At 47.0% G+C, this 23,095-nt stretch overlaps 2 protein-coding genes across 2 annotated transcripts in view; one reads left to right on the plus strand and one right to left on the minus strand.

Annotated features, from left to right (window-relative positions):
- LOC149347744 (uncharacterized) overlaps positions 1-23,095 on the plus strand; it is an 85,250-nt gene that overhangs the window by 31,969 nt on the left and 30,186 nt on the right. The gene's annotated exons all lie outside the window — the stretch shown is intronic.
- Positions 256-21,763, minus strand: LOC149347745 (uncharacterized). Its single transcript, XM_089587407.1, has 5 exons — positions 21,611-21,763; positions 18,735-18,886; positions 16,958-17,025; positions 7,434-7,511; positions 256-392 (listed from the first exon to the last, which is right to left on the minus strand). The coding sequence occupies exons 1-5, from the start codon at positions 21,728-21,730 to the stop codon at positions 256-258; spliced, it is 555 nt and encodes a 184-aa protein (XP_089443533.1). The 5' UTR covers positions 21,731-21,763.

A 23,095-nucleotide genomic window follows, 5' to 3' on the forward strand; every position in this document is an offset into this window, starting at 1 on the left:
GTAATTAGAAGTTAATTATGTGCGACGTCATCCAGTGCTGGCGTCACCAGTGCCACAGAGGCAGTCAAAGTGACGCGGAAAACGCTTTCGCCTCTACGCACTTTAGACAGTCAAAGTGCCCCCTGAATATTTTTAACTTGTTTTAATCCACCACAGCCTCTACACACAAACTTCGATCGCCGTCAAAGTGTAGTTTTCAGCGCTCCTTAATGCGGATACTGTTGGCCTGTGCAGTCTTCCGGCATCCTCCTCCGACTAGTAGTCTCCCTCTCCGTCGGGGCAGAGGTCCCTGCTGTGTGGAGGAGGCACGACGCCGCATACGTCCACGAAGTGGTCGATGCACACCTGAGGCACCGAGTCCTTCAGTTTAAGGCGGGTCCACAGGAGGCACTCTGAGGGGTTCGGAGAAAGAGTACAAAATTTTAAAATGTCAGCTGCTTGTCAAACGGTGACAAATATCCGTAAGCTATAATCGCAGTAATAAGCTATAATAATAGTTCAATGGAGCAAAAATGTGGAACCGATTGCCCATCGAGGTGAAAGTAGCCAGAAATTTCAAAATGACTTGTGAACTGCATTACAAGTGTAATCAAATTTTGCCTGAAACTTTTGTGAATTCTTTTTGACACCTTGTTTTTCTTATAGCGCCTGGTTTTGGCATGTTTTTTCTTTTTATTCTGTATATTCTTCTTGCAGTCTCCTATCTTATCCTTGGTTTTTTGCTGCGCGATTTTTGTAACCTGCACTATTGTCTATATCATGATTAACTCTTTTCCGTGCTGTGCGGCTGAACTGAAAGTAGTTTTTGCATTGGACCGGACACTATCCTTTGTAGCTATAGGTCCTAACAGTGTTTGTGCATATCTTTTGTTATCCCAATAAAGTTTCCATTGAAAATAAAAAAAATGAATGACAATATTGGCATGGTTCGTCAAGGGGTGTTTGAAAAGCATCGTCAGCAATGTCCTGGTTGCACTCAGTAAGTTCAATCAATCAATCAATCAATCAATCAATCAATCAATCAATCAATCAATCAATCAATCAATCAATCAATCAATCAATCAATCAATCAATCAATCAATCAATCAATCAATCAATCAATCAATCAATCAATCAATCAATCAATCAATCAATCAATCAATCAATCAATCAATCAATCAGTCAATCAATCAATCAATCAATCATACCATTTTATTTCAGGGCCATTTCCTGCGGAGACTTAAGGATAATAAAGCCTGACTAGGTCTCTGCCCTGTTTTGTTCGGACAGCGTAACAAAAAGGTTGCGTTTATTGACCTTTAACTTGTCATTACTATCCTTGTCTGGTGGAGCATGAGGAGGCGGAGGAGGAGGAGAGAAGAACACTTCGAATATTGCTTGAGGTTGCCACGTTGCTTGACATATTTGTTGTTAACTGGTTTCGAAAATCTTCTCTTCTTTACTCTTCTACCTTATTTGACCTCATTAATTACCTAAATTCGTTGCGTGCGTACTGCATTGCTTGTACCTTCTGACCCGAACCGCGTGCAGCTCCTATTATTTTATCCATTGTTAATCGGCTCATCGTTCGCCAAATCGTCATCGTATTATTTTTGTTTTGTGTCTTCGTTTCCCTACGTTGATGCTGCTAAGGCGACTTCCTGGACTATTCAGGCTTTGTTGGCAGCTCTTTCCCAAGCTACAGGAATGCTATGCTGATTCCCGTCTCACCTTGACCTCTTCGAACCTTCGTTCTAAACACGCACTCACGTATCCGCGCGCGCGTGTGTGTACGTGTGTGCATAGTCACGTTCTTTCTGCTGACGCCGGCGAAATATAGTAGTAGCCGTTGAGCAGAAAGTTCAGCTTCAGCGTGCTAACCCGCCGGTCCTCATTGCATAACCGTCTGTGAAAAGATCACGTAAAAATGCGGTGGAGGTGTGGAGTTACATATATATATATAGGAAAGGCACCACTCATTGAAACGAAGGAGCACAGGGCAATGTTTCTATTAATTTGCTGGTGTTGATCAACACTAAATTAATGGCACAAATATATTATCGCTCCGGTATATTCTCTTATAAAGCAGGAGAAAAACAACCACATTCCTCCGGCAGTATACGGACTCACTGCCTCCATATTTTGCGTCCGGTATATATATATATATATATATATATATATATATATATATATATTGTAAAGAGGAAGATCATCAGCAGTCAGAGCAGCAGAACCGAGGCGAGGCGCGAGACGAGAAGACGACGATCGGCAGCTGAAGCAGCAGAGCCGACGCGCGGCGCGAGACGAGAGCGTGAACTGTTCCGGGTCCGGACCTGTCCTTGCTCGCTCTAACCGGCCTTCACAACTGTCAATAAAGGCCGTTAAATCTTGGTGGAGGCTGCGGGATTCCGTCCTGGAGCTACGCAACCGGACCATCGCTACCCCCATGCCTGCCAACGCCAACCAGCCAGCCGGCTCTTCGCCGGCACCCGTTGCTTGCCATGGTGCGCTCCGCCAGCGCGACCCGGCCGTCTTCAGCGGCACGGACGACAACGACGTGGAGGACTGGCTGTCATCTTACGACAGGGTGAGCGCTCATAACCGATGGGACGACAGTATGAAGCTTACCAACGTAATCTTCTACCTGACCGGCGTTGCCCACCTTTGGTTCCAAAACCACGAATCGGACTTCACCACTTGGACCGAATTCAAAACCAGCTTCTCTGACATCTTCGGCCGTCCGGCGGTACGCAAACTTCGCGCCGAGCAGCGTCATCGCGTTCGTGCACAGCAGAGCGGTGAATCATACACTAGCTACATCGAAGACGTCGTCAATCTCTGCAAGCGTGTCAATGCGTCCATGGCAGAGGCCGATAAAGTTAAACACGTCCTTAAAGGAATCGAAGACGACGCTTTCAATATGCTTGTGGGCAAGAACGTCACCTCTGTTACCGATATATTCGACCACTGCCAAAGCTACGATGAGCTTCGACGACAGCGCGTTTTCACTCGGCAGCCGTCACCACAGACAGACACAGTTACTTGCATCAGCATGACGACAGGAGACAGCTCGCTACTGCTCCAGATCAAGCAGTTTGTCCGTGAGGAGGTTGCGCGGCAGCTGTCGCTTCTTCCTGCTGTTCCGAGTCCTTCTAACCTAACTCCGACACTTCAGCACGTCATTCGGGAGCAAGTGTCCGAAGCCCTGCCATCGGTTTCCTCTTCGCCTCCCGTCGCTGCGCCACTTACCTACGCCGAAGCCGTCAGGCGTCCCCGGCCAGAAACGTTCGTTTCGTACCAGCATCCACCGCAGTCGACACCATTTCGTCCTGCCCGGCCACCACCGCAACGTTTCCGTCCATGGCGGACAGCGGACAACTTCCCCATATGTTATGCCTGTGGCATTCCTGGTCACGTGATGCGTCACTGCCGCCGCCGAGTGTTGTCCCCTGCTGCCGATCCCGACCCTCGAGGTTACGCCTACGCCCCTCCCCAGCCTTTTCACCGCACTATGCCTTCTGAGACCACTGCTTCCTCCGATCTCAGCCCGTCTATTCGCCGCCGTTCTCCATCTCCGCGTCGCCGCTCGGTTTCCCCGATGCGCCGTCGTCCCTCTTCCCCTTCGGAAAACTAGTGCCCGCAGTTCCGGAGGCAAGAACTGCGTGCTCGTCGCCAAGCTCAAGACCTCGACTTTCTCCGACAAATTTGATCGCGGTTTCTGTGGAGGGCATCGATGCTTTCGCGCTTGTTGACACCGGTGCTGCTGTATCTGTACTCAGTGAGAAATTGTGCCGCCAGTTACGAAAAGTGATGACTCCGCTATATGGTTTTATGCTTCGCGCCGCTAATTCGCAAATTATCGCGCCTTTGGGGGCATGTACAGCCCGAGTTACTATTCAGGACGTTCTGTATATTGTTGAATTCATCGTCTTCCCATCGCCGTCTCACGACGTCATCTTAGGCTGGGACTTTCTCTCCCAACATGACGCTGTCATCGACTGCACTCGTTCCGAAGTCGCCCTTCTTCCATTCGGCGACGACTCGGTGCACGCTTCCACTAACTTGTGCTCCAAGCTGACTGTGGCTGATGACGTCATGATCCCGCCGTGCTCTGCTGTGCTCGTCTCTGTTCATTGCGACTCTGCATCCAACGGCCCTGTCATCTTCATCCCGTCCGACTCCTTCGCTTCTCGCCACTGCCTACCCCTGCCATTCGCCGTGCTTACCGTCTCAGCCGGCTGCAGCGCCTTGCCCCTGACGAATCCATTCCTGTGCCCCTCCACTCTTCTTCGCGGTGAATGCTTGGGATATGTCCAACCCTTCGCCTCCGTCGTCACCTGGGACCCTTCTGAGGACGACTCCTCCCGCCTGCAAGTGTCGTCACTTACTTCTTCCCCACCGTCTCCTGATCCCGCTCCCGAGGCCGTCTTCGCGGGCTCAATCGACGCGAATCTTTCGCCACCGGAGAAGACCCAGCTTGCGACCCTGCTAGATAAGTTTCGGTCATCGTTTGACTTCTCTCACCACCATTTGGGCCGCACTTCAGCTGTTACCCATCGGATCGACACAGGCGCCCATTCGCCGTTGCGCCAACGCCCATATCGCGTCTCGGCCACCGAACGCCAGGTTATCGACACCCAGGTGAATGATATGCTGCAGCGTGGCGTCATACAACCATCACACAGTCCTTGGGCTTCCCCCGTCGTCCTTGTCACCAAGAAAGACGGCTCTATCCGCTTTTGCGTTGACTACCGGCGCCTCAACAAAATCACCCGAAAAGACGTCTATCCGCTGCCCCGCATTGACGACGCACTTGACTGCCTGCAGGGAGCTGAGTTCTTTTCATCATTAGATCTCCGTTCGGGGTATTGGCAAGTCCCGATGGCCGACGATGACCGCCCTAAGACAGCCTTTGTGACGCCTGACGGGCTGTATGAATTCAACGTCATGCCCTTCGGACTATGCAATGCCCCTGCCACTTTTGAGCGAATGATGGACACCATACTGCGCGGCCTGAAATGGAAAACCTGCTTATGTTACTTGGACGATATCGTTGTTTTCTGCCCAGATTTCCAGACGCACCTCGTTCGCCTAGAGCACGTTTTGAGATGCCTCGCGGCAGCCGGGCTTCAACTCAATTTAAAGAAATGTCGCTTTGCTGCTCGCCAGTTGACGATATTGGGCCACGTCGTGTCAAAACAGGGTGTTCTTCCTGACCCAGCAAAGCTTCGTGCTGTCTCTGAGTTCCCGAAGCCCTCTACGATGAAGGAACTTCGCAGTTTCATCGGCTTATGTTCTTACTTCCGACGCTTTATCCGAAATTTCGCTTCTATCATCGCACCTCTGACTGGCCTTCTTCGTGGCAGTAGCGACCTATCAAGCTGGAGTCCTGCCTGTGACGAAGCGTTCACCACGTTGCGCCGTCTACTTACTTCTCCACCCGTACTGCGCCACTTTGACCCTGATTCTCCAACTGAAATCCACACAGATGCCAGTGGCGTTGGTATCGGTGCTGTTCTTGCTCAACGGAAACCGGGGTGTGCGGAGTATGTTGTTGCATACGCGAGCCGCACCCTGACGAAGTCAGAGCAAAACTACTCCGTCACTGAAAAAGAGTGCTTGGCAATCGTTTGGGCAATCGGGAAATTTCGACCTTACGTATACGGCCGGCCTTTCGCGGTCGTCACGGACCATCATTCCCTATGTTGGCTGTCCTCCCTAAAAGACCCAAATGGCCGCCTCGCCCGATGGGCCTTACGCCTTCAGGAGTACGATATTCGTGTGATCTATCGCTCTGGCAGGAAGCATAACGACGCCGACGCTTTGTCTCGTTCACCTCTAGCCAATGAATGTGCCTCTCCTCCCGCCATCGACTGCGCCTCCTTGTCATTGGACGATATGCCCAACGAGCAGTCCAAGGACCCGTGGATCACTTCTCTTGTACGTTATCTTTCAGACCGTTCTGTCGTGTCGGTACCGCGTGCAATCCGCCGTCAGGCTGCCCACTTCACTATTCATGATGGGATTTTGTACCGCCGAAATTATCTCCCTGATGGCCGCAAATGGCTCCTAGTGATCCCTGGACATTTCCGCTCAGAAATATGCGCAGCCTTTCATAGCGACCCGCAAGCTGGTCACGGCGGTGCTTTCAAGACCTACAACCGGCTTCGCCTCCGCTATTACTGGCGCGGCATGTACAACTACGTTCGAAAATTCGTCCGTTCCTGCCCCGATTGACAGCGCCGCAAGCTCGGTCATCATCATTCGACCGGCCCTCTGCAGCCTTTGCCTTGCCCATCCAGGCCATTTGACCGAGTTGGCATTGACCTGTATGGACCCCTTCCGTACACTGCTGCAGGAAACCGCTGGGTTATCGTCGCTGTAGACCACCTGACACGGTACGCTGAAACAGCCGCCCTCCAAGCTGCTACAGCGCGGGATGTTGCCACCTTCCTCTTGCACCATTTCATACTTCGGCACGGAGCACCGCGTGAACTGTTGAGCGACCGTGGGCGGGTGTTTCTGTCAGACGTCGTTTCATCTCTCCTGCAGCAATGCAACATTACTCGCCGCACCACTACTGCCTATCATCCCCAGACGAACGGCTTGACTGAACGTTTCAATCGAACATTAGGTGACATGTTGTCAATGTACGTGGCGGCCGACCATACTAACTGGGACGTCGTCCTCCCCTTCGTCACGTATGCCTACAACACCGCTACGCAGAGCACTACTGGTTTCTCACCATTCTTCCTTCTGTACGGCCGTGAACCGCCCTCGCCGCTCGACACTATTCTTCCTTATCATCCCGATTCGTCAGAAACCACAACCGTATCTGAAGCATCCAGACACGCTGAAGAGTGCCGCCAGCTCGCCCGGTCATTCACGTCCGACGACCAAGGGCGCCAGAAATACCGCTTGGACCACTCCCATGGCACCGACACTTTTCAGCCACAATCCCTTGTTTGGCTCCGTGTGCCTTCTGCTGCACCAGGTCTCTCTAGCAAGTTGCTGCCGAACTACCAGGGACCCTACCGCGTCCTTGAGCGCACTTCTCCCGTCACTTACGTAGTTGAGCCCGTGACGCCATCACCCGATCTCCGACGACGTGGGCGCGAGACCGTCCACGTTTCGCGTTTGAAGCCGCACTACGACCCCTGCGTCGTGTTGACCCCCTAAATCGCCAGGATGGCTCTTTTTCCCCCGGGGCCAAATGTAAAGAGGAAGATCATCAGCAGTCAGAGCAGCAGAACCGAGGCGAGGCGCGAGACGAGAAGACGACGATCGGCAGCTGAAGCAGCAGAGCCGACGCGCGGCGCGAGACGAGAGCGTGAACTGTTCCGGGTCCGGACCTGTCCTTGCTCGCTCTAACCGGCCTTCACAACTGTCAATAAAGGCCGTTACAATATATATATATATAAAGTGCAAACAGTGCTCCATTCAAGATAACTTACGATGTCCTTTGTACTCGAGGTCCATCACGACGCAGTCCTCGTTCTCGAAGTAAAATATGCCCTCCAAGTGCGTCGGGTCTGCGGAAAATGAATGGAAAAATCTCACAATCCTACCTAAAGTAGAAGTTCATCACCATTCACTGCTTCGCAATAAGGTGTAATGCATCAGCTATCGCGAAAGCAGTGTAATCATTATGTGATACGTGCTCAGGAACTGCGGTAAACTTTAATAGTATCACTGGCGACCGCTGTTTTTTCTGCGTACTCGGTGTTCATTCCTAAGGGTCCTTCAACAAAGACTATATAATTTTTAAAAATAGCCTCCTACATTTAGAAGAGTGCTTTTTTTCGGCATATAGCATTGTCAGTGCTGTAGCACATCAGAGAACAAGACGTGCCAGCTGGCTGGTTAACTAATACATTGTTGCCAGTGATCTGGTTGCTGTATCAGTGGATTCGACTCGTGCATGAATTGTGAACGAATAGTGACCGACGAAGTGGTGGTGCGCTGGACGACGACGACGTTGACAGTGGGAAGCTGGGCCCTTGGAGTCTGAGCTGAGTGCTGGCCATTGCAGCGCAGCCGTCAATAGAGACTTCACCGTAACATCCCGTAACAATATGAATAGTTAACTTTTTAGCTATTACTTTTAGGCTTCCTTAGCCACCGCGGTGGCTAAGTGGTTATGGTGCTCGGCTGCCGACCCGATAGACGCGGGTTCGATCGCGGCCACGGCGGTAGAATTTCGATAGAGGCGAACTTCTCGGGGCCCATGCACTGTGCGGTGTCAGTGCACGTTTTTATTTATTTATTTATTTATTTATTTCGAATACCCTCAGGGCCCGGGTCGGGCGTTACAGAGGGGAGTGGAATACTCAACATAATTAAGATAAAAGCACAGGCACATATATATATATATATATATATATATATATATATACATATATATACACATATATATAGGGGTGTCAAAAACAGTGCAAAAATAGTAAGGAACACCAGAAGGTAACAATAAACATCCAAGAATTCAATACAAGTACTACAAGTAAGGAACACCAAAATATAACTGTAGAACACAATACAAGTAGTAATACGGGGGTAAAAAATAAATAAGCAGTGCGTAACGATTAATCAGGAACACCAAAATGAGCTTTTAAGGCATTTTGAACAATGTAACATCAGTAATAGACACAAGATCTTCGGGAAGGTGGTTCCACTCTGTTATTGAGCGCGGGAGAAATGAATTATGAAAGGTATTCGTGTGGCATGCGAAAGATCCAATTTTATGACGATGGTCCACGCGATGTGACACATAAGAGGGCCGGTGGAGTAAAAGATTGTGAAGTGTGTCGTGGTAGTATATTTTATGGAGCAAACAAAGTCGCTGTATCTGACGTCTCAAGGAGAGTGGAGGTAGGTGTAATGTGTTTTTCATGTTAGTTGTGCTGGCAGTACGATGATAATTACTGAGAATGTAGCGAGCAGACCGATTCTGAAGAGCTTCGATGGTTGTTACCAGATGATCAAGGCCGGGATCCCATACAGAAGCAGCATACTCAAGCTTTGGACGGATAAGTGTTTTATAAAATTGTAATTTAAGAGATGAAGAAATGTTCGCAAAATTACGTTTCAGATAGCCTAGAGATCTGTTAGCGTTGCTAGTTATATAGTTGATGTGCTGTTCCCATGATAATTTGGATGAAAATAAGACGCCCAAGTATTTGTAAGATGTTACCTGTTCAAGCGGGGAATCCTGAAGAATATAAGAAGAAACATTAGAGTTAATTCGAGATACATGCATTAAGTTACACTTGTTAGAGTTAAGAGTCATTAACCAATCCTGACACCATGCAGTTACTGCGTTAAGGTCTGATTGCAGAATCTTTTCGTCATTGGGATTGGTTATTTCACGATAAATTACACAGTCATCTGCGAAAAGGCCAGCGCGAGATTTAATTTTGGTGGGTAAGTCATTTATGTAAATTAGAAAGAGCAAGGGAGCAAGAACGGAGCCTTGTGGCACGCCGGAATCAACGGGGACATAATTGGAGTCGATTTCGTTAATCGTTACGTATTGGGAGCGATTAGTAAGAAAACTTCTCAACCATGCAAAAACGTTGGGATCCAGGTTAAGTTGGTGTAATTTAAAGAGGAGTAGAGTGTGTGATACCTTGTCAAAAGCCTTAGAAAAGTCTAAAAATATGCAGTTGACAACACCGCCGTGGTCGAGGACGCTGTGAAGAAAGTGAGTGAAAGATGCCAGCTGCGTTTCACATGAATAATATTTTCTGAAGCCATGTTGGGAACTATGAAAAAAAGATTGAGAATCAAGATGGGTAGCGATTTGGGATGATATGATATGCTCAAGAATTTTGCATGGAACACATGTCAAAGATATGGGGCGATAGTTTTTAACATCATGCTTGTCACCATTTTTATGTGTGGGAACCACCTTCCCTACCGCCCAATCATCAGGAACCAAGCCGGTGGATAAAGATTGGTCGAAAAGTTTTGTTAAGATGATAGATGAATAAAATTTGGTGTTTTTAAGGAATTTTGACGTGATACCATCAGGACCAGAAGCAGAAGAGAGCTTCAGGCAATCAATAATCTTTTCGACACCAGCTGGATTAACTGTGATGGGAGGCATTGGCGATAGCGGAGGTATGTCGAACAGAGGTTTAGGGACGTCTGCATGACTAGAGAACGATGCTGCAAAAAAATCGTTGAATGTAGAGGCACATTGTTCATCTGTTAACGGTAGACCATCACTGGAGTTAATAATCATCCTATCGCTTTCAGGGCCTTTTACTGTTCGCCAGAACTGTCGAGGATTTGAAAGTAGCAGATTGGGGAGGGTGTGTTGAAAGAAATAGCGTTTGGATTCCCGTAAAGCGCGACTGTAACTAGCATTCGCGGTGCGATAGGCTTGCCATCGCTCTGATAGTTTTGAGGTTTTAGCTAGGCGGTATAAACGCTTCTTTTTATTGGCTAGTCTTCCGAGAGCTTTATTATACCATGGTGATTTGGTGCACTTAATTACTCGTATGGGGATGTGCTTGTTGATGAGCTCGGCTGTTTTGGTTTTGTACAAGTCCCAGTTTAATTGTAGGCTGCGATGTTCAAAATTTCTCAAAAATTCGTCACAAAAAGAAGATAATGCACGATTAATTTCGTCGTAATTTCCTCGGCTGTAATTCCTAACAATCTTCATTTTTTTTCCTGCTCGGGGGGCAGGGAATCCGAGCGTAAATTCAAGGAGTGAGTGGTCGCTAAGTCCTGGAAGAATGCTGAGGTTTGAAATTGATTCAGGGCATGTAGTTAAGATAAGGTCAAGAGTGTTTTCAGAATGACTAGTGCATCTTGTAGGCAGTGTGACGATTTGAGAAAAATTGAACGTTGAGCACAAGTTAATAAAAGATTTAGATTCTGAATCAGTAGGAAGACTACTGGGGCCATCCACGCCCCAGGAGATATTAGGGTAATTAAAATCACCCAAAAGAAAAATAGGAGAACCGGGATACCGAACACAGATTAGATTAATGACATCGTGTAGGTTGTTAATGAATTCGAGGTCTCTGGGTGGTGGACGATAACATACACCGACTGTGATCTTCCTGCCTTTTATGTTTAATAAAACCCACGTTATTTCTAGATTGCTTGTCACATGTATTGCGCATGAGGATATGTTATGGTCTACGGCAATTAGTACTCCGCCACCTGGCCGGCAATTTCTATCATTACGGTAAAAGTTGTAGCGTTTGTTACATTCTAAAATTTCATGGTCGCGTATTTTGCTTGAGAGCCATGTTTCTGTTAGTACTACTACGTGGGCTGCACAAGAATCAATAAATGAACTTAACTGTTCACGGTTTTTCAGGACACTTCGAATATTAGTATACACAACAGAAAGCTCATTAAAAGGTCCACGACCCCTCTGTGACCGCTAAGGTGATAAACTAGAAGGTTGGATGACGCCACTGGGAGAAGGGCTAGAGGATAGCGCAAGGTCAGTGACAGGTTTCTGGGTGGTCACAGCCTTGTTTAGTTGAGATTCAATGACGGTTTTCGTGGTAGGGTTGTAGGTGTAGCACTTCCCGTTCATGTGGAGCCTTTTATACTTCAACTGGTATGACGTGCTGCGAGTCTTGGCAAATTGTAAAAGCGTTTTTCTAGCTAGCCTAGTTGAGGGACAGAAGTCTTCGCCGACAGAAACCTTGTTCTTTTTTATCGTGTCTCGATTGGACAGAATTAGATCCTTAGTCTTGGAATGAACAAACTTGGCGATAATGGGCCTGCAAGAATTCTCTCCGGCACGTCCGAGCCGATGTGCACGCTCAATGTCATCGGAGCTTAAAGAAGAAAAGGCTGGTAATTCGGAGAGTACTGAAATTAACTTTTGTTCAGCGTCCGATGGGCTTTCTTGGGGCACTTCAGGTATGTTATAAAAGATTAGATTATTGCGCCTGGATCTATCTTCGGCGTCATCTAGGCGTGCGTGTAAGTTAGCACATTCCTGCTGGAGGGTTTCAATATTTTCTTGTGTCGCCAGCATATCAGTTTGCAGAGTGTCGATAACAGACACCTTTTCTTCCAGGCATGTTAGCCGGTCGACAACTTCTGTCAGTTTTTGACCTAAGCTATCTTGCTTATTGCTAATTTCAGTAACTGAAGCTTGAAGTAGCTCTTGGCTGTTTTGCACCGCGACAGTTCTTGAGTGTACGTCGCGAAGCAGCTTTGATATTTCTTCTAGATCCATGCTTTGTGTATTAGCCCTCGTACCAGGGCCAGGGCCAGGATTTAGTTCAACATCACCAGCAATTAGTAATAACACTTTCACGACATCAGCACACTCAGATATCACAGAAATAAGCACTTCTGGGCTCGGAAACAGCAAAAGGCAACGATCTCCGGTTTTCTTGCTATAGAGAGACGGATAGCAACTGACCTGCACAATGAAGAAACGGTTGGCATAAGTAGTCCGCATCGCCGTGCTGTCTCCGAGCCCACTGAAGGGTCCCTGTGGCGACGCTTGGTTTATATCGTCGGGCAGGGATGACGTCACTGTAGTCGATGATGTGAAGGTAGTTGGCGGGATCTTTAAAGCCGCAGCGCTGTAGATTAGACTGTCTTGCTCTGTGCTGTGGCACGTTTCCACTGGAATCCAAGGCTCGTGATAAGGCGCGAACAGGACGGTGCTTTCGTTGAAGGCGGCGTATCCAGAAGATGCCAGGAATGCGAAAATCTGCACAATGAAGAAACGGTTGGCATAAGTAGTCCGCATCGCCGTGCTGTCTCCGAGCCCACTGAAGGGTCCCTGTGGCGACGCTTGGTTTATATCGTCGGGCAGGGATGACGTCACTGTAGTCGATGATGTGAAGGTAGTTGGCGGGATCTTTAAAGCCGCAGCGCTGTAGATTAGACTGTCTTGCTCTGTGCTGTGGCACGTTTCCACTGGAATCCAAGGCTCGTGATAAGGCGCGAACAGGACGGTGCTTTCGTTGAAGGCGGCGTATCCAGAAGATGCCAGGAATGCGAAAATCTGCACAATGAAGAAACGGTTGGCATAAGTAGTCCGCATCGCCGTGCTGTCTCCGAGCCCACGTTAAAGAACAGCAGGTGGTCGAAATTTACGGAGCCCTCCACTACGGTGTCCCTCATAGCCTGAGTCGCTTTGGGACGTTAAACCCCCATAAACCAGGGTGTAGAAGAGTGTTATGTCAAAATATTGGAAGATATTTACAATGATTGCACAGCTAGCACAGTTCTCCATAAAGTCAGCAATAAAATTCCAATAAGGAAAGGTGTCAGGCAGGGAGGCACGATCTCGCCTATGCTATACACTGCCTGTTTACAGGAGGTATTTCGGGGCCTGAAATGGGAACAGTTGGGGATAAGAGTTAATGGAGAATACCTAAATAATTTGCGATTCGCTGATGTCATTGCCTTGCTAAGTCACTCAGGACATGAACTGCAAAGCGTGATCAATGAATTAGACAGGCAGAGCAGAACGGTGGGGCTAAGAATTAACGTGCAGAAAACCAAAGTAATGTTCAACAGCCTAGCAAGGGAACAGCAGTTCGCAGTAGGTAGCCAGATGCTGGAAGTAGTAAGAGAATATGTCTATTTAGGGCAGGTAGTGACCGCAGATCCGGATCATGAGAGGGAAATAACTAGAAGAATAAGAATGGGGTGGAGCGCATATGGCAGGTTCTCTCAGATCATGAATGGTAGCTTACCAATACCCCTCAAGAGAAAAGTATACAACAGCTGTATCTTACCGGTACTCACCTATGGGGCAGAAACGTGGAGGCTAACAAAGAGGGTTCAGCTTAAGTTAAGGACAACGCAGCGAGCTATGGAAAGAAAAATGATAGGTGTAACGTTAAGAGATCGGAAGCGGGCGGAGTGGGTGAGAGAACAAACGTGCGTTAAGGATATCTTAGTTGAAATCAAGAGGAAGAAGTGGGTTTGGGCAGGGCATGTAATGCGAAGGCAAGATACCCGCTGGTCCTTAAGGGTAACGGAGTGGATTCCAAGAGAAGGCAAACGTAGCAAGAGGCGGCAGAAAATTAGGTGGGCGGATGAGATTAAGAAATTTGCGGGAATATGGTGGCCGCGGCTGGCGAAGGACAGGGTTAATTGGAGAGACATGGGTGAGTCCTTTGCCCTGCAGTGGGTGTAGTCAGGCTGATGATGATGATGATAAAACCATAAACTTTTAGGCTTCTTAATTTTGAAAGGCGTGTAGCCCACGGTAAGTACTATCTATTTAATTATTTAGAATTTCGAAAACGCGGGTGCCGTCGGCGCTGTGGCACAACAAAATTTGGCATTTCGACGAGTTAAGTACACTGGAGAGGTTGCTTTGCCTGCAAGCTCCTCGAAAGCGTATGTATTTTGGCGCGATATAGCCAATATTTGGTTGGCCACAGCACTGAATGTAACCGCGTTTTCGAAATTCTAAAAACTGTAATGGATATTACTTACGGTTGGATACACGCCTTTCAATACTTCAGGAGCCTAACAGTCAATAGTTAACTATTAATTAACAGCCTTTTAACAGCCTATTAACAGCCTAATAGTTAACTATTTAATATTACTTAACCAACCTGCTAGTTAACATGTCTTAGCTGTATTCTGATGTACTACTCTGCTGGCAATGCTATGCCGAAAAAGCGCTCTTATAATTCCAAAAGCCTATATTACGTAAAGTCTTAGGTGAAACACCGTGTATATTTTAACTTAAACAGCTTTGGTAGGAACCTTATTATTGGCTGGAGTACAGCGCTCTAAAAGGACGGAGCGCAATGAGTTGTGCACAGAGAGATGCCGCTAGTTACAACTGATATTTACTGAAGCATGAACGTGGGTATATAGAGAGCGAAAAGTTGCACTCAAAGGGATAAAATAACTGAAAGCAAGAAAGAACACGGACTGAGCTAACTAGCTTTTCGATACTGGTTGCATGTCCACAAACATACTTATCCAAAATTGAAAGTTACGAAGCAAAGCCAAATCCTATGTGTGCAGAAAAGTGAACATTTATATTTTCGAAATTAATCGAGCGTGCGAGACAAAAGTCTAGTAAGTTTATAGAGGCAATGTTTCTGAATAACTTACCCCTCGAAGAGAGACCTTGAAAGAGTATTACGCCGTCGCGCTGATATGAATATCACGACTTTTCATGCTAATAATGCTAATATTAAGGCGGAAGCCTGTAATGGCTCATACTGTCGTCCGTCCGTTAACAAAGCGTGTCACACGCGTTTAACTCGGGAACTAAAAGAGAAGAAAACCAATGGTTGCTTCAGATGGAGGAGGAAAAAATGAACCTAGAAGCCAAGTGTGGTGACTGTAGATTAATTAGCTAATTAATGAAAGGCACAAATGTCGAAAGTGTGTCGATATAGAGCAGACGTCGATATAGCCACGGGAACGGTGTGACGTCACATCCACCGGAAGTCGTCACGGCTTAGTGAAAATTATCACAGAATGGTCAGAAAAACGACGGATTTTTGACAAATTAGATGAAGAAATGTGTAATTAAGCGTCATTAACACTTAAGATCCCCACAAGATGTATAATATAAGCATCGGTATAGCCGCGGGAACTGTGTGACGTCACATCTATCGCAAGTAGTCACGGCATAGTGTCCTCGGCTTTCGCCTCTGAACACTTTAGTTGCCAAACTGTCATCGCAATTTTGGAATATTTGTGGTATATCACCCCTCTCAAGTGGCTGTTTTGTGCGCCGCAATTTCGTTTAGTCATTCTTTTGATTCCTTTTTATATTCGCTTCTGTGCATTAGGCTCACCACTCATAAGCAATTTCTTTTGTACGAGGCACATCGCTAGCTACTCAGACTGGCAGTCCAATTATTACCGTGTGCCCATTAAAATCAAATGGTTTAATAAAGTCCTTGAATTAAGTATTTCGCCTTGAAATCGAGGCTGTGACTGCGCATACCCACAGTAATTACTTCATAAAAAGCAATTTTCGCGAATTTTTTTTTTTTAGAGTTCACCACTGTCTTCAGACGCATCGTGGAATAGACATATGTTGTGCAACTGCCGTTTCGCGAATCACAAAGTGCACAATTAAATGCCAAACTCGCCTTCGATACAAATGAATTTTTTCGACATGGCTGCGGACCATAAATTCTTGACCGCTGGTGTATACGCGTGTATGTGCTCCCAGCCAAATCTTTCACTGGCTTGATTTTTGGATCAGTAACTGAACCTTGTAAAAAGCTTTTCTCGGCTAAATCGCTGGAAATTTCGTGGTGTAATTTGACGCTTGTGGTGACATTTGGTGGTCCTTTTTTCATATTATGCTAGATGGGAGTATTTGCCTGATTGGATATAAATTATTAGAAATCCACATCGTTAGCAGCTACGAAGAGCCAGCACAAGCGGCACACGTAACAATACTTCTGGTTCATCTCGCTTCCTTATCTGGGTAAACTACCTCTCGTAAAATTGGTAAATTGGTTTTTGAGGTAAGGAAATGGCGCAGTATCTGTCTCACATATTTCGGCGGACACCTGAACCACGCCGTAAGGGAAGGAAGGAAGGTGGGAGTGAAAGAAGAGAGAGAGAAAAAGGTGCCGTAGTGGAGGTCTCCTCCCATACTGGAAAAGTCCTTTACAAGTCCGGAGTAACCGCGGTTGCGCCACCATAGCCATTGCTATACGTATCCACTTGTGTTGGTTCTTCTTAGACGTAGATGATGAAGATTGCTCATAATTTTGATTTATTCAAAATGCTCCACTCAAGCATAATACGAAAAAAAATAGACCACCAAATTCCATCACGCGCGTTCAATTACAGCACGAATATGCCAGAAGAGGGTGCTATAAGGTGCTATTAGGGATTCAAAAATGAAGCCGGTTAAAGATTTGGCCGGCTGTACGCATATCTATGCTTGTCTATATATCTATGCATGTACAACAAAAGGGAAGCCGCGAATTTTGTTAGCCTTATTCAGGGCCGTGAAGATTACTGGACAATGAGTACTCACCATCACCCACAACCATGTCCATCGTTCCGGGCGTGTCTCCAGGCGTGACGTAGAATGGGACTTCTTGCCTGCGCAGATATATAGAGGGGGTCCATGTATATAAAACCTTACCTCAGCTCACTCAGACGCAGCCAGCGATTGCAGCAACTGCAGCGCCGCTAGCGGCACTCTTCAAGTTCGTAATGTACACTATATGCCGTACTTACAGGGAACGGGAGCAATCGTTAAACCGGCTGTCAACTTGAGAAATGTTTGTTTTTCCGCGAGGTAGAAAACAGGCGCGGAGAGCTTCAGAGGATTAGCCAGAAGTCGCGCTTCTATTTTTCGGTGAACCCTACTTGTCTCCACGTTAAGAGCCGGTTTAAACACTTCTCCTGTATCTTTATAAGCATGACACATACTGTACATATATGTCAAGCTGATCACTTGTCCAGCCTTGCTTTTGTCTTAACGGGCAGTTGTGCCTACGTGTTTCCTCCTATTTTGAGGCTGATTTCTTGTTGTTTGCTGGTTGCTCTACAGGTAATCCTCGTACACATAACGTTCCTCCAATGTAATCAGTGTCATGTAAAAACAATGCCTTTTGCGTAGAGAAACGGCTGCCGCTTCTGCACGAGTTTGGTTTACTGGGGTTTAACGTCCCAAAGCGACTCAGGCTATGAGGGACACCGCAGTAAAGGGCTCCGGAAATGTCGATTACTTAGGGTTCTTTGACGTGCACTGGCATCGCACAGTGCACGGGCCTCTAGAATTTCGCCTCCATCGAAATTCGACCGCCGCGGCCGGGATCGGACCCGCGGAAGTCGCTCCACCTCGCAGTATAGAGCCCGCATTTTGGCGCCGTAGACGGTGACACACGGCGTCGCCAGCGAGGGTTGCAGCTGAACACTTCCCGCGCGCCCCTCACAGTTTTAAGTCGAAAGCCTTTAATGGCTCATACTGTCACCCGTTAGCAGGGGGTGTCACACCTTTGGCAGCGTGTTAACTCGGGACCTAGAAAAGTTAGAAGAAAACGAATAGCTGCTTCAGATAGAGGAGGAAAAAATGAACATAGATGCCAAGTTTGATGACTGTAGATTATTTAGTTAATTAGTTATAGTCAAATATGTCATAACTGCTTCAAAATAGCGCAGACCTCGATATAGCCATGGGAATGATGTGACGTCACATCCACCGGAAGTCGTCTCGGCATAGTGAAAATTGTCACAGAATGGCCGAAAAAACGTCGGATTTGTGTCAAATTAGTTAAAAAATGTGCAATTTAGAGTAACTGACACTTAAGATCCCCGAAAGATGCATAATTTGGGCATCGATATAGCCACGGGAGCAGTGTGACTTCACATCCACCGGAAGCTGTCACGGCACAGTGTCCTCGGCTTTCGCCTCCAAACACTTTAGTTGCCTAGGTGTCCTCGCAATTTTTCGGTTGTGTACGCAAGAAGAGTCATATTTCCTCGCACTACAGGGCTTTAGAGAACGGCTCCTTTTTCTTTCGTTTCAAAAACTAATATGGCACCATCTTGTCCGCGGCCATGGTGTTAGTCCGCGGCTAAGAATCCGTCATTAGCCCTAATCACTAGACTGAGAGCACCAAACAGGTTATTGAATCAAATTAATTACAACGCTTTTCACAATATAAGTGACGCCCGCCGCTCTTGACGGTTTCCGCCTGAAAAGATACTGATTTCATTTCGGTCAACCTATAGATTTAAGCATTTTTTTTAAACAGTTCGCTGACGCACGGGGTATACAATGCCAACAGGAGGGTTATTCATACTTAGGTGAATGGTCAGTCTCTTGAAGCATCCAGACGAACGTCGCCGTCTGTGCTTCGTAATCGATCTCCGTTCGATTCGCTGCCAGGCAATCGAACATGGTGTCATTGTCGGAGTCCGATATGGCCACAGAATATGGAAAGTCAGATATCACCTGCGTTTGAAGTTGTGGTTAAGCGTGGTCAGAGAATATATGATCACGATAGCCCCTTTTTTTCAGATGTGAAGAGCTGATTTCGGAACTTAATTAATTAAAGAAGGGCGTATGATTGGGAGAGGCTGAGGGAAGGAGCGAAATGAAGTGTAAAGGTTTTCTTTCGTTATGCGTGGGCTCACGATACTGCGGGTGTGGTAAACCTGAAAAGGTTCGGTTATAAAGAATGTCACCACTTGCATATACCGGGTGTTCCGGCGAATGTGTCCCGGCGAGCCTCATAGGCGAGTCATTCATTTCATATTCATTTTGTGTATTGTTTCCCCTCATGTAATACACCTATTCAGGGGCATTTGAGGTGTACAAGAAAAAATAGTGGTCTCGAGAGTCGTGGCCTATTCTGCAGTATTTTTTATTTCTACAAAGTTAGTTAATTAGTAAAAACTAACTAGCTACTCTTTAAACATTGCCTCCCGGAAAAATGTTTCAGTTCGGAAGTTGTAGATCGTCTTGAAAAAAAGCAGACTTCAATGTTTAGAAAGTACCATTTTGTCGATCTTTTTGCCGGCCCAAAAACAATGTCCACAAAAAGGCAAAAACTGTCATGTAATAGAGGATCTACTTAAGTGCCCCAAAACGCCTCTCTTAGAACCAAATTCGTTCACCTCACGAGCGCTATCAGTGACGCGGATCTGAGTTTGCAGTGACCTCAAGGTATGAGCCAGCAACGGCCGGCCTGTTGGCGTGCTTTCTTTTTAGATCTTTTAAAGAAATCTGCGCAAACAGTATCTTTTTGTAAACATATCTGGCTGCTTTTTTTTTCATGACGATGTGCAATTTCCAAGCTGATAATTTTTCCATTAAACCAGCGTTTAAAATTGAGACAATTAGTCTTTACTAATTAAATAAATTCGCCCAAAAAAAAAACTACTGCTGACTAGGCCATACGACTCTTAACAGCACTCAGTTGGTTTCATTTACCAAGGACACGCCATCTTTTCTAAAAACGTGGTTAAATATACCTGGAACGCCCGGTATATGACGCTTTCTTGGTGGGCGATGTGAATGCCTATTGTTGAATTCCGCACTCTTTGGACTTTCTTCGCCCGTGCCACTTTTTATTCTCTACATACACGGTCAATCTGAGGAAGGATTGAGAGTCAAAACTGTTTGACCACTTTTTTCCCCTGTTTCTGAGCTGTGTACAGCCACATCAGTGACGATGGGACACCGGATACCATTTCGTGCCTTCGTGCGAGCCTTCTGTATTCGCTGTTCCCGCAGCCTTCCGCGTTGGAACCTCCTCTGCTGCTTATTTGTAAAAAAAATCTGTCTTATCTCTTGCTCCTTCTAGCTTGCCAAGACGCTCAGCGTCCCGCAAATTTCAGTGTATAGCCTACGACCTGTACATGCTTAAAAGCGAAAATTTCTGGTTTAGCTGACTACTGTTGCGCAGAGAAGAGCGGGAAAAGAAGAGGAAAGATATAAAATGAAAACACTTTTTTCTTTTTACGTTGGTCTAGTTTTTGAGCCGTTCCATCCACAATGAACTGTTATCAACTTTACCACATTTTAATTCTTCTTCTTAGAAGCAGTCTCGGTGGCTCAGGGGTTATGGGGCTGGGCTGCTGGTTCAAAGGATGCGGGTTCGATACCAATCACGGCGGTTGAATTGTCAGTTCATTTTAAAAAACTCCAGGTGGTCGAAATCCGGAGCCCTTCACTACGGCGTCCATCATAGCCTGAGTCGCTTTGGGACGTAAAACCGCCATAAACCATGAACCAAATCTATTCCCATTACGCTTTCAGCCAAAGCCGATGATTAAATCTTATTAAAACCTTCCCCTTCTCTCTACGTAAGGTCCTCATCCCTCATTCAATTACTCGTTAATATGCAAACGTCGCCGCCCGTGTGTTGGGCTGTCTCTCGCAGTAGATATCTGCGCCACTTTCCATTTGAGATGGCCGCCGCGGTGGCTAAGTTATGGTGGTCGGCTGCTAACCCTAAAGATGCGGATTCGATCCCGGCTGCGGCGGTCGAATTTCGATTGAGACGTAATGCTCGTGCATGTTAAAGAACCCCAGCTGGTCGAAATTTCTGGAGCCCCTCACTACGGCATCCCTCATAGCCTGAGTCGCTTTGCGACGTTAAACCTCCATAAACCGATAAACTTTCTATTTGAGGACAATACAAACAATTATGTGAACAGACTTCCGATGAGCTTTAAGGAAATGGGGAGAAGTCAACGAAACCAAGGAATGACATGAGACTCTCACAATCCATAAACAGCACTTGTAGCCTCTTGACCTCCTTTACGGCCGCAACAGTCGACTTCAGCAGTAGTCGTATGTGCCACACGCCGTGGTTGGATAAGCTATAGTCGGATACAACTCAAGAACACAGCGGCTTTTCCTATCAAAGGACATTCTTCCAGCCAATGGCATCGGCCGATTCTCGTGACCTTGCTAGTGTGACAAAGCAGGGAGTGGCAGATAAAATGAGATAGCCCCCTCCCTCGGCAGTCGTGGTTACTCCCCTCCCTGAGTTGTAGGGCCGCCGCCTGCATTGGCACGCCAGCAGGGTCACAAGAACCGGCCGTCGCTATTCGCTGGAAGAGGGTCCTTTGACAGGCAAAAGCCGCGCTGTTGTTGAGTTGTATCCGACCATATACGACCGCTCCATCTACCGGACTGCGCGTGGACAGCGTCGTAAAGAGTGCATACCTTGAAGCTGTCCGGAACTTCACGGGGCAGCTTCAGCGGTCCTCCCGGAGATCCCAGCTTACCCAGGACAGTGGGTGCCGTGCAAAGCACGACCACTGCAAGCGCCAGCTGATTGCGCATTCTGCAGCCGTTCGAGAAAGTCAGACCTATGCGTTAATTGCTGACCGCAGAGATGGCCTTTTGTGCTGACACACCTCGCATTTAAGAGCGCAGAAACGCGGTCGGAACTTGACGTTTTATTTTTATTTTTCTGAATTCCGCGGAGCTGCTTTTATACTTGTTTTTGTTTTTCGTGATGGACAAAAGAGCAAGCTTGACATCCTCGCTATCCAAAAGTATACAAGGATAGGTAGGGCACAGCCTCTGCGCGCGCCCACAGACAATTACAGATACTCTAGTAAGATTTCACCTGCAACATCCGCTCTAATGAAATTTTGCCGGGAAAATGTCACTATAGACTTTCGTCGTCATGCGTTCAATTTGTATTGCTTCTTTCGTAGGACCACAGAAGGGAAAAGGCGCAGTCGTAAGCCTTATCAACCTCAACGAAGGTTACTGATTTTTCCTCTTTGTCAGGCAATAGTCCCTTCGAGATGAAGGTTTGTTGATTACATCGAAAGAGATCTGGCAGAGATAGCGATTGAAACTTATCTAAATCATTTCGGTTCGTCTGCGGAAATTAAACGCCACATGTTCCAGACGGACGCAACAGCGTAAGCTGTGGCGTCCGTCTGGATTCTCGGGAATGAAGAAAAAAGTTCCATTATGTTGGCCGACGACGTTGATGCTCTCCCGTGATGGGCTTGCTTTGATGCAATTGGAACGTTCGCGGTCCGGTGTTTAGAGCTTTGAGCGTTTGTGACTTTTTGTAGGCGTCAAAAAAAAAAAAACATTTTGTGCGTGATAATCCTTTTACAAAACGATTGCGCACAAGTGTTCAAGCTGTACTGCTCAAGGGCATTGTCAAAACGGCATTTTTTTTTTCAAATTTTAGTCAAGCTGCCGGGATTTTTTTTCTTTTTTGTTTTCCAGCTTTGTTTTGACACACTGCTCTTATTCGCGACGTAATTATCACGTGGAGTTCCAAATATTGTTTAATGCAGCAAGAACTTGAAATCACCCTGTCGCGAGGAATGAACCAAATCTCGCTAAAGAGGGAAACCGACGGTTCACTTTATTGCGAGCAGCGCCGGCCATTACGGACGCACAGGGCACCATGAAGAAAGGGACGCCCATCTGCAATGCGGATGTCATGCTACCACCTGCCTCCATCTTCCCGCCTCGCCTCCTCTCTGTCTTTCGTCCTTCAAAAGCATCATCTGCGGTGCTCTTTGAAGTGATAGAGATGGCATAAGTGCCTGACGCACCTACTGCCAAGACCCGCCGCGGTGGCTTAGTGGTTACGGTGCTCAATTGCTGACCCGGAAGACGCGGGTTCGATCCTTACCGCGGCGGTCGAATTTCGATGGAGGCGAAATTCTGCAG

Source organism: Amblyomma mixtum, chromosome 4 (genome assembly GCF_055824585.1).
Source record: "Amblyomma mixtum isolate Tamu chromosome 4, ASM5582458v1, whole genome shotgun sequence".
In the NCBI taxonomy this organism is placed as follows: domain Eukaryota; kingdom Metazoa; phylum Arthropoda; class Arachnida; order Ixodida; family Ixodidae; genus Amblyomma; species Amblyomma mixtum.

Excerpts from the sequence above, each read along its gene's own strand:
- LOC149347745 (XM_089587407.1), bottom strand. The coding sequence starts at position 21,730 with ATGCGCAATCAGCTGGCGCTTGCAGTGGTCGTGCTTTGCACGGCACCC. Across the intron at positions 17,026-18,734 it reads GAGACTGACCATTCACCTAA|GCAAGAAGTCCCATTCTACG; the intron begins GTATGAATAACC and ends ATATCTGCGCAG. Across the intron at positions 7,512-16,957 it reads GGACATGGTTGTGGGTGATG|ACCCGACGCACTTGGAGGGC; the intron begins GTGAGTACTCAT and ends CATTTTCCGCAG.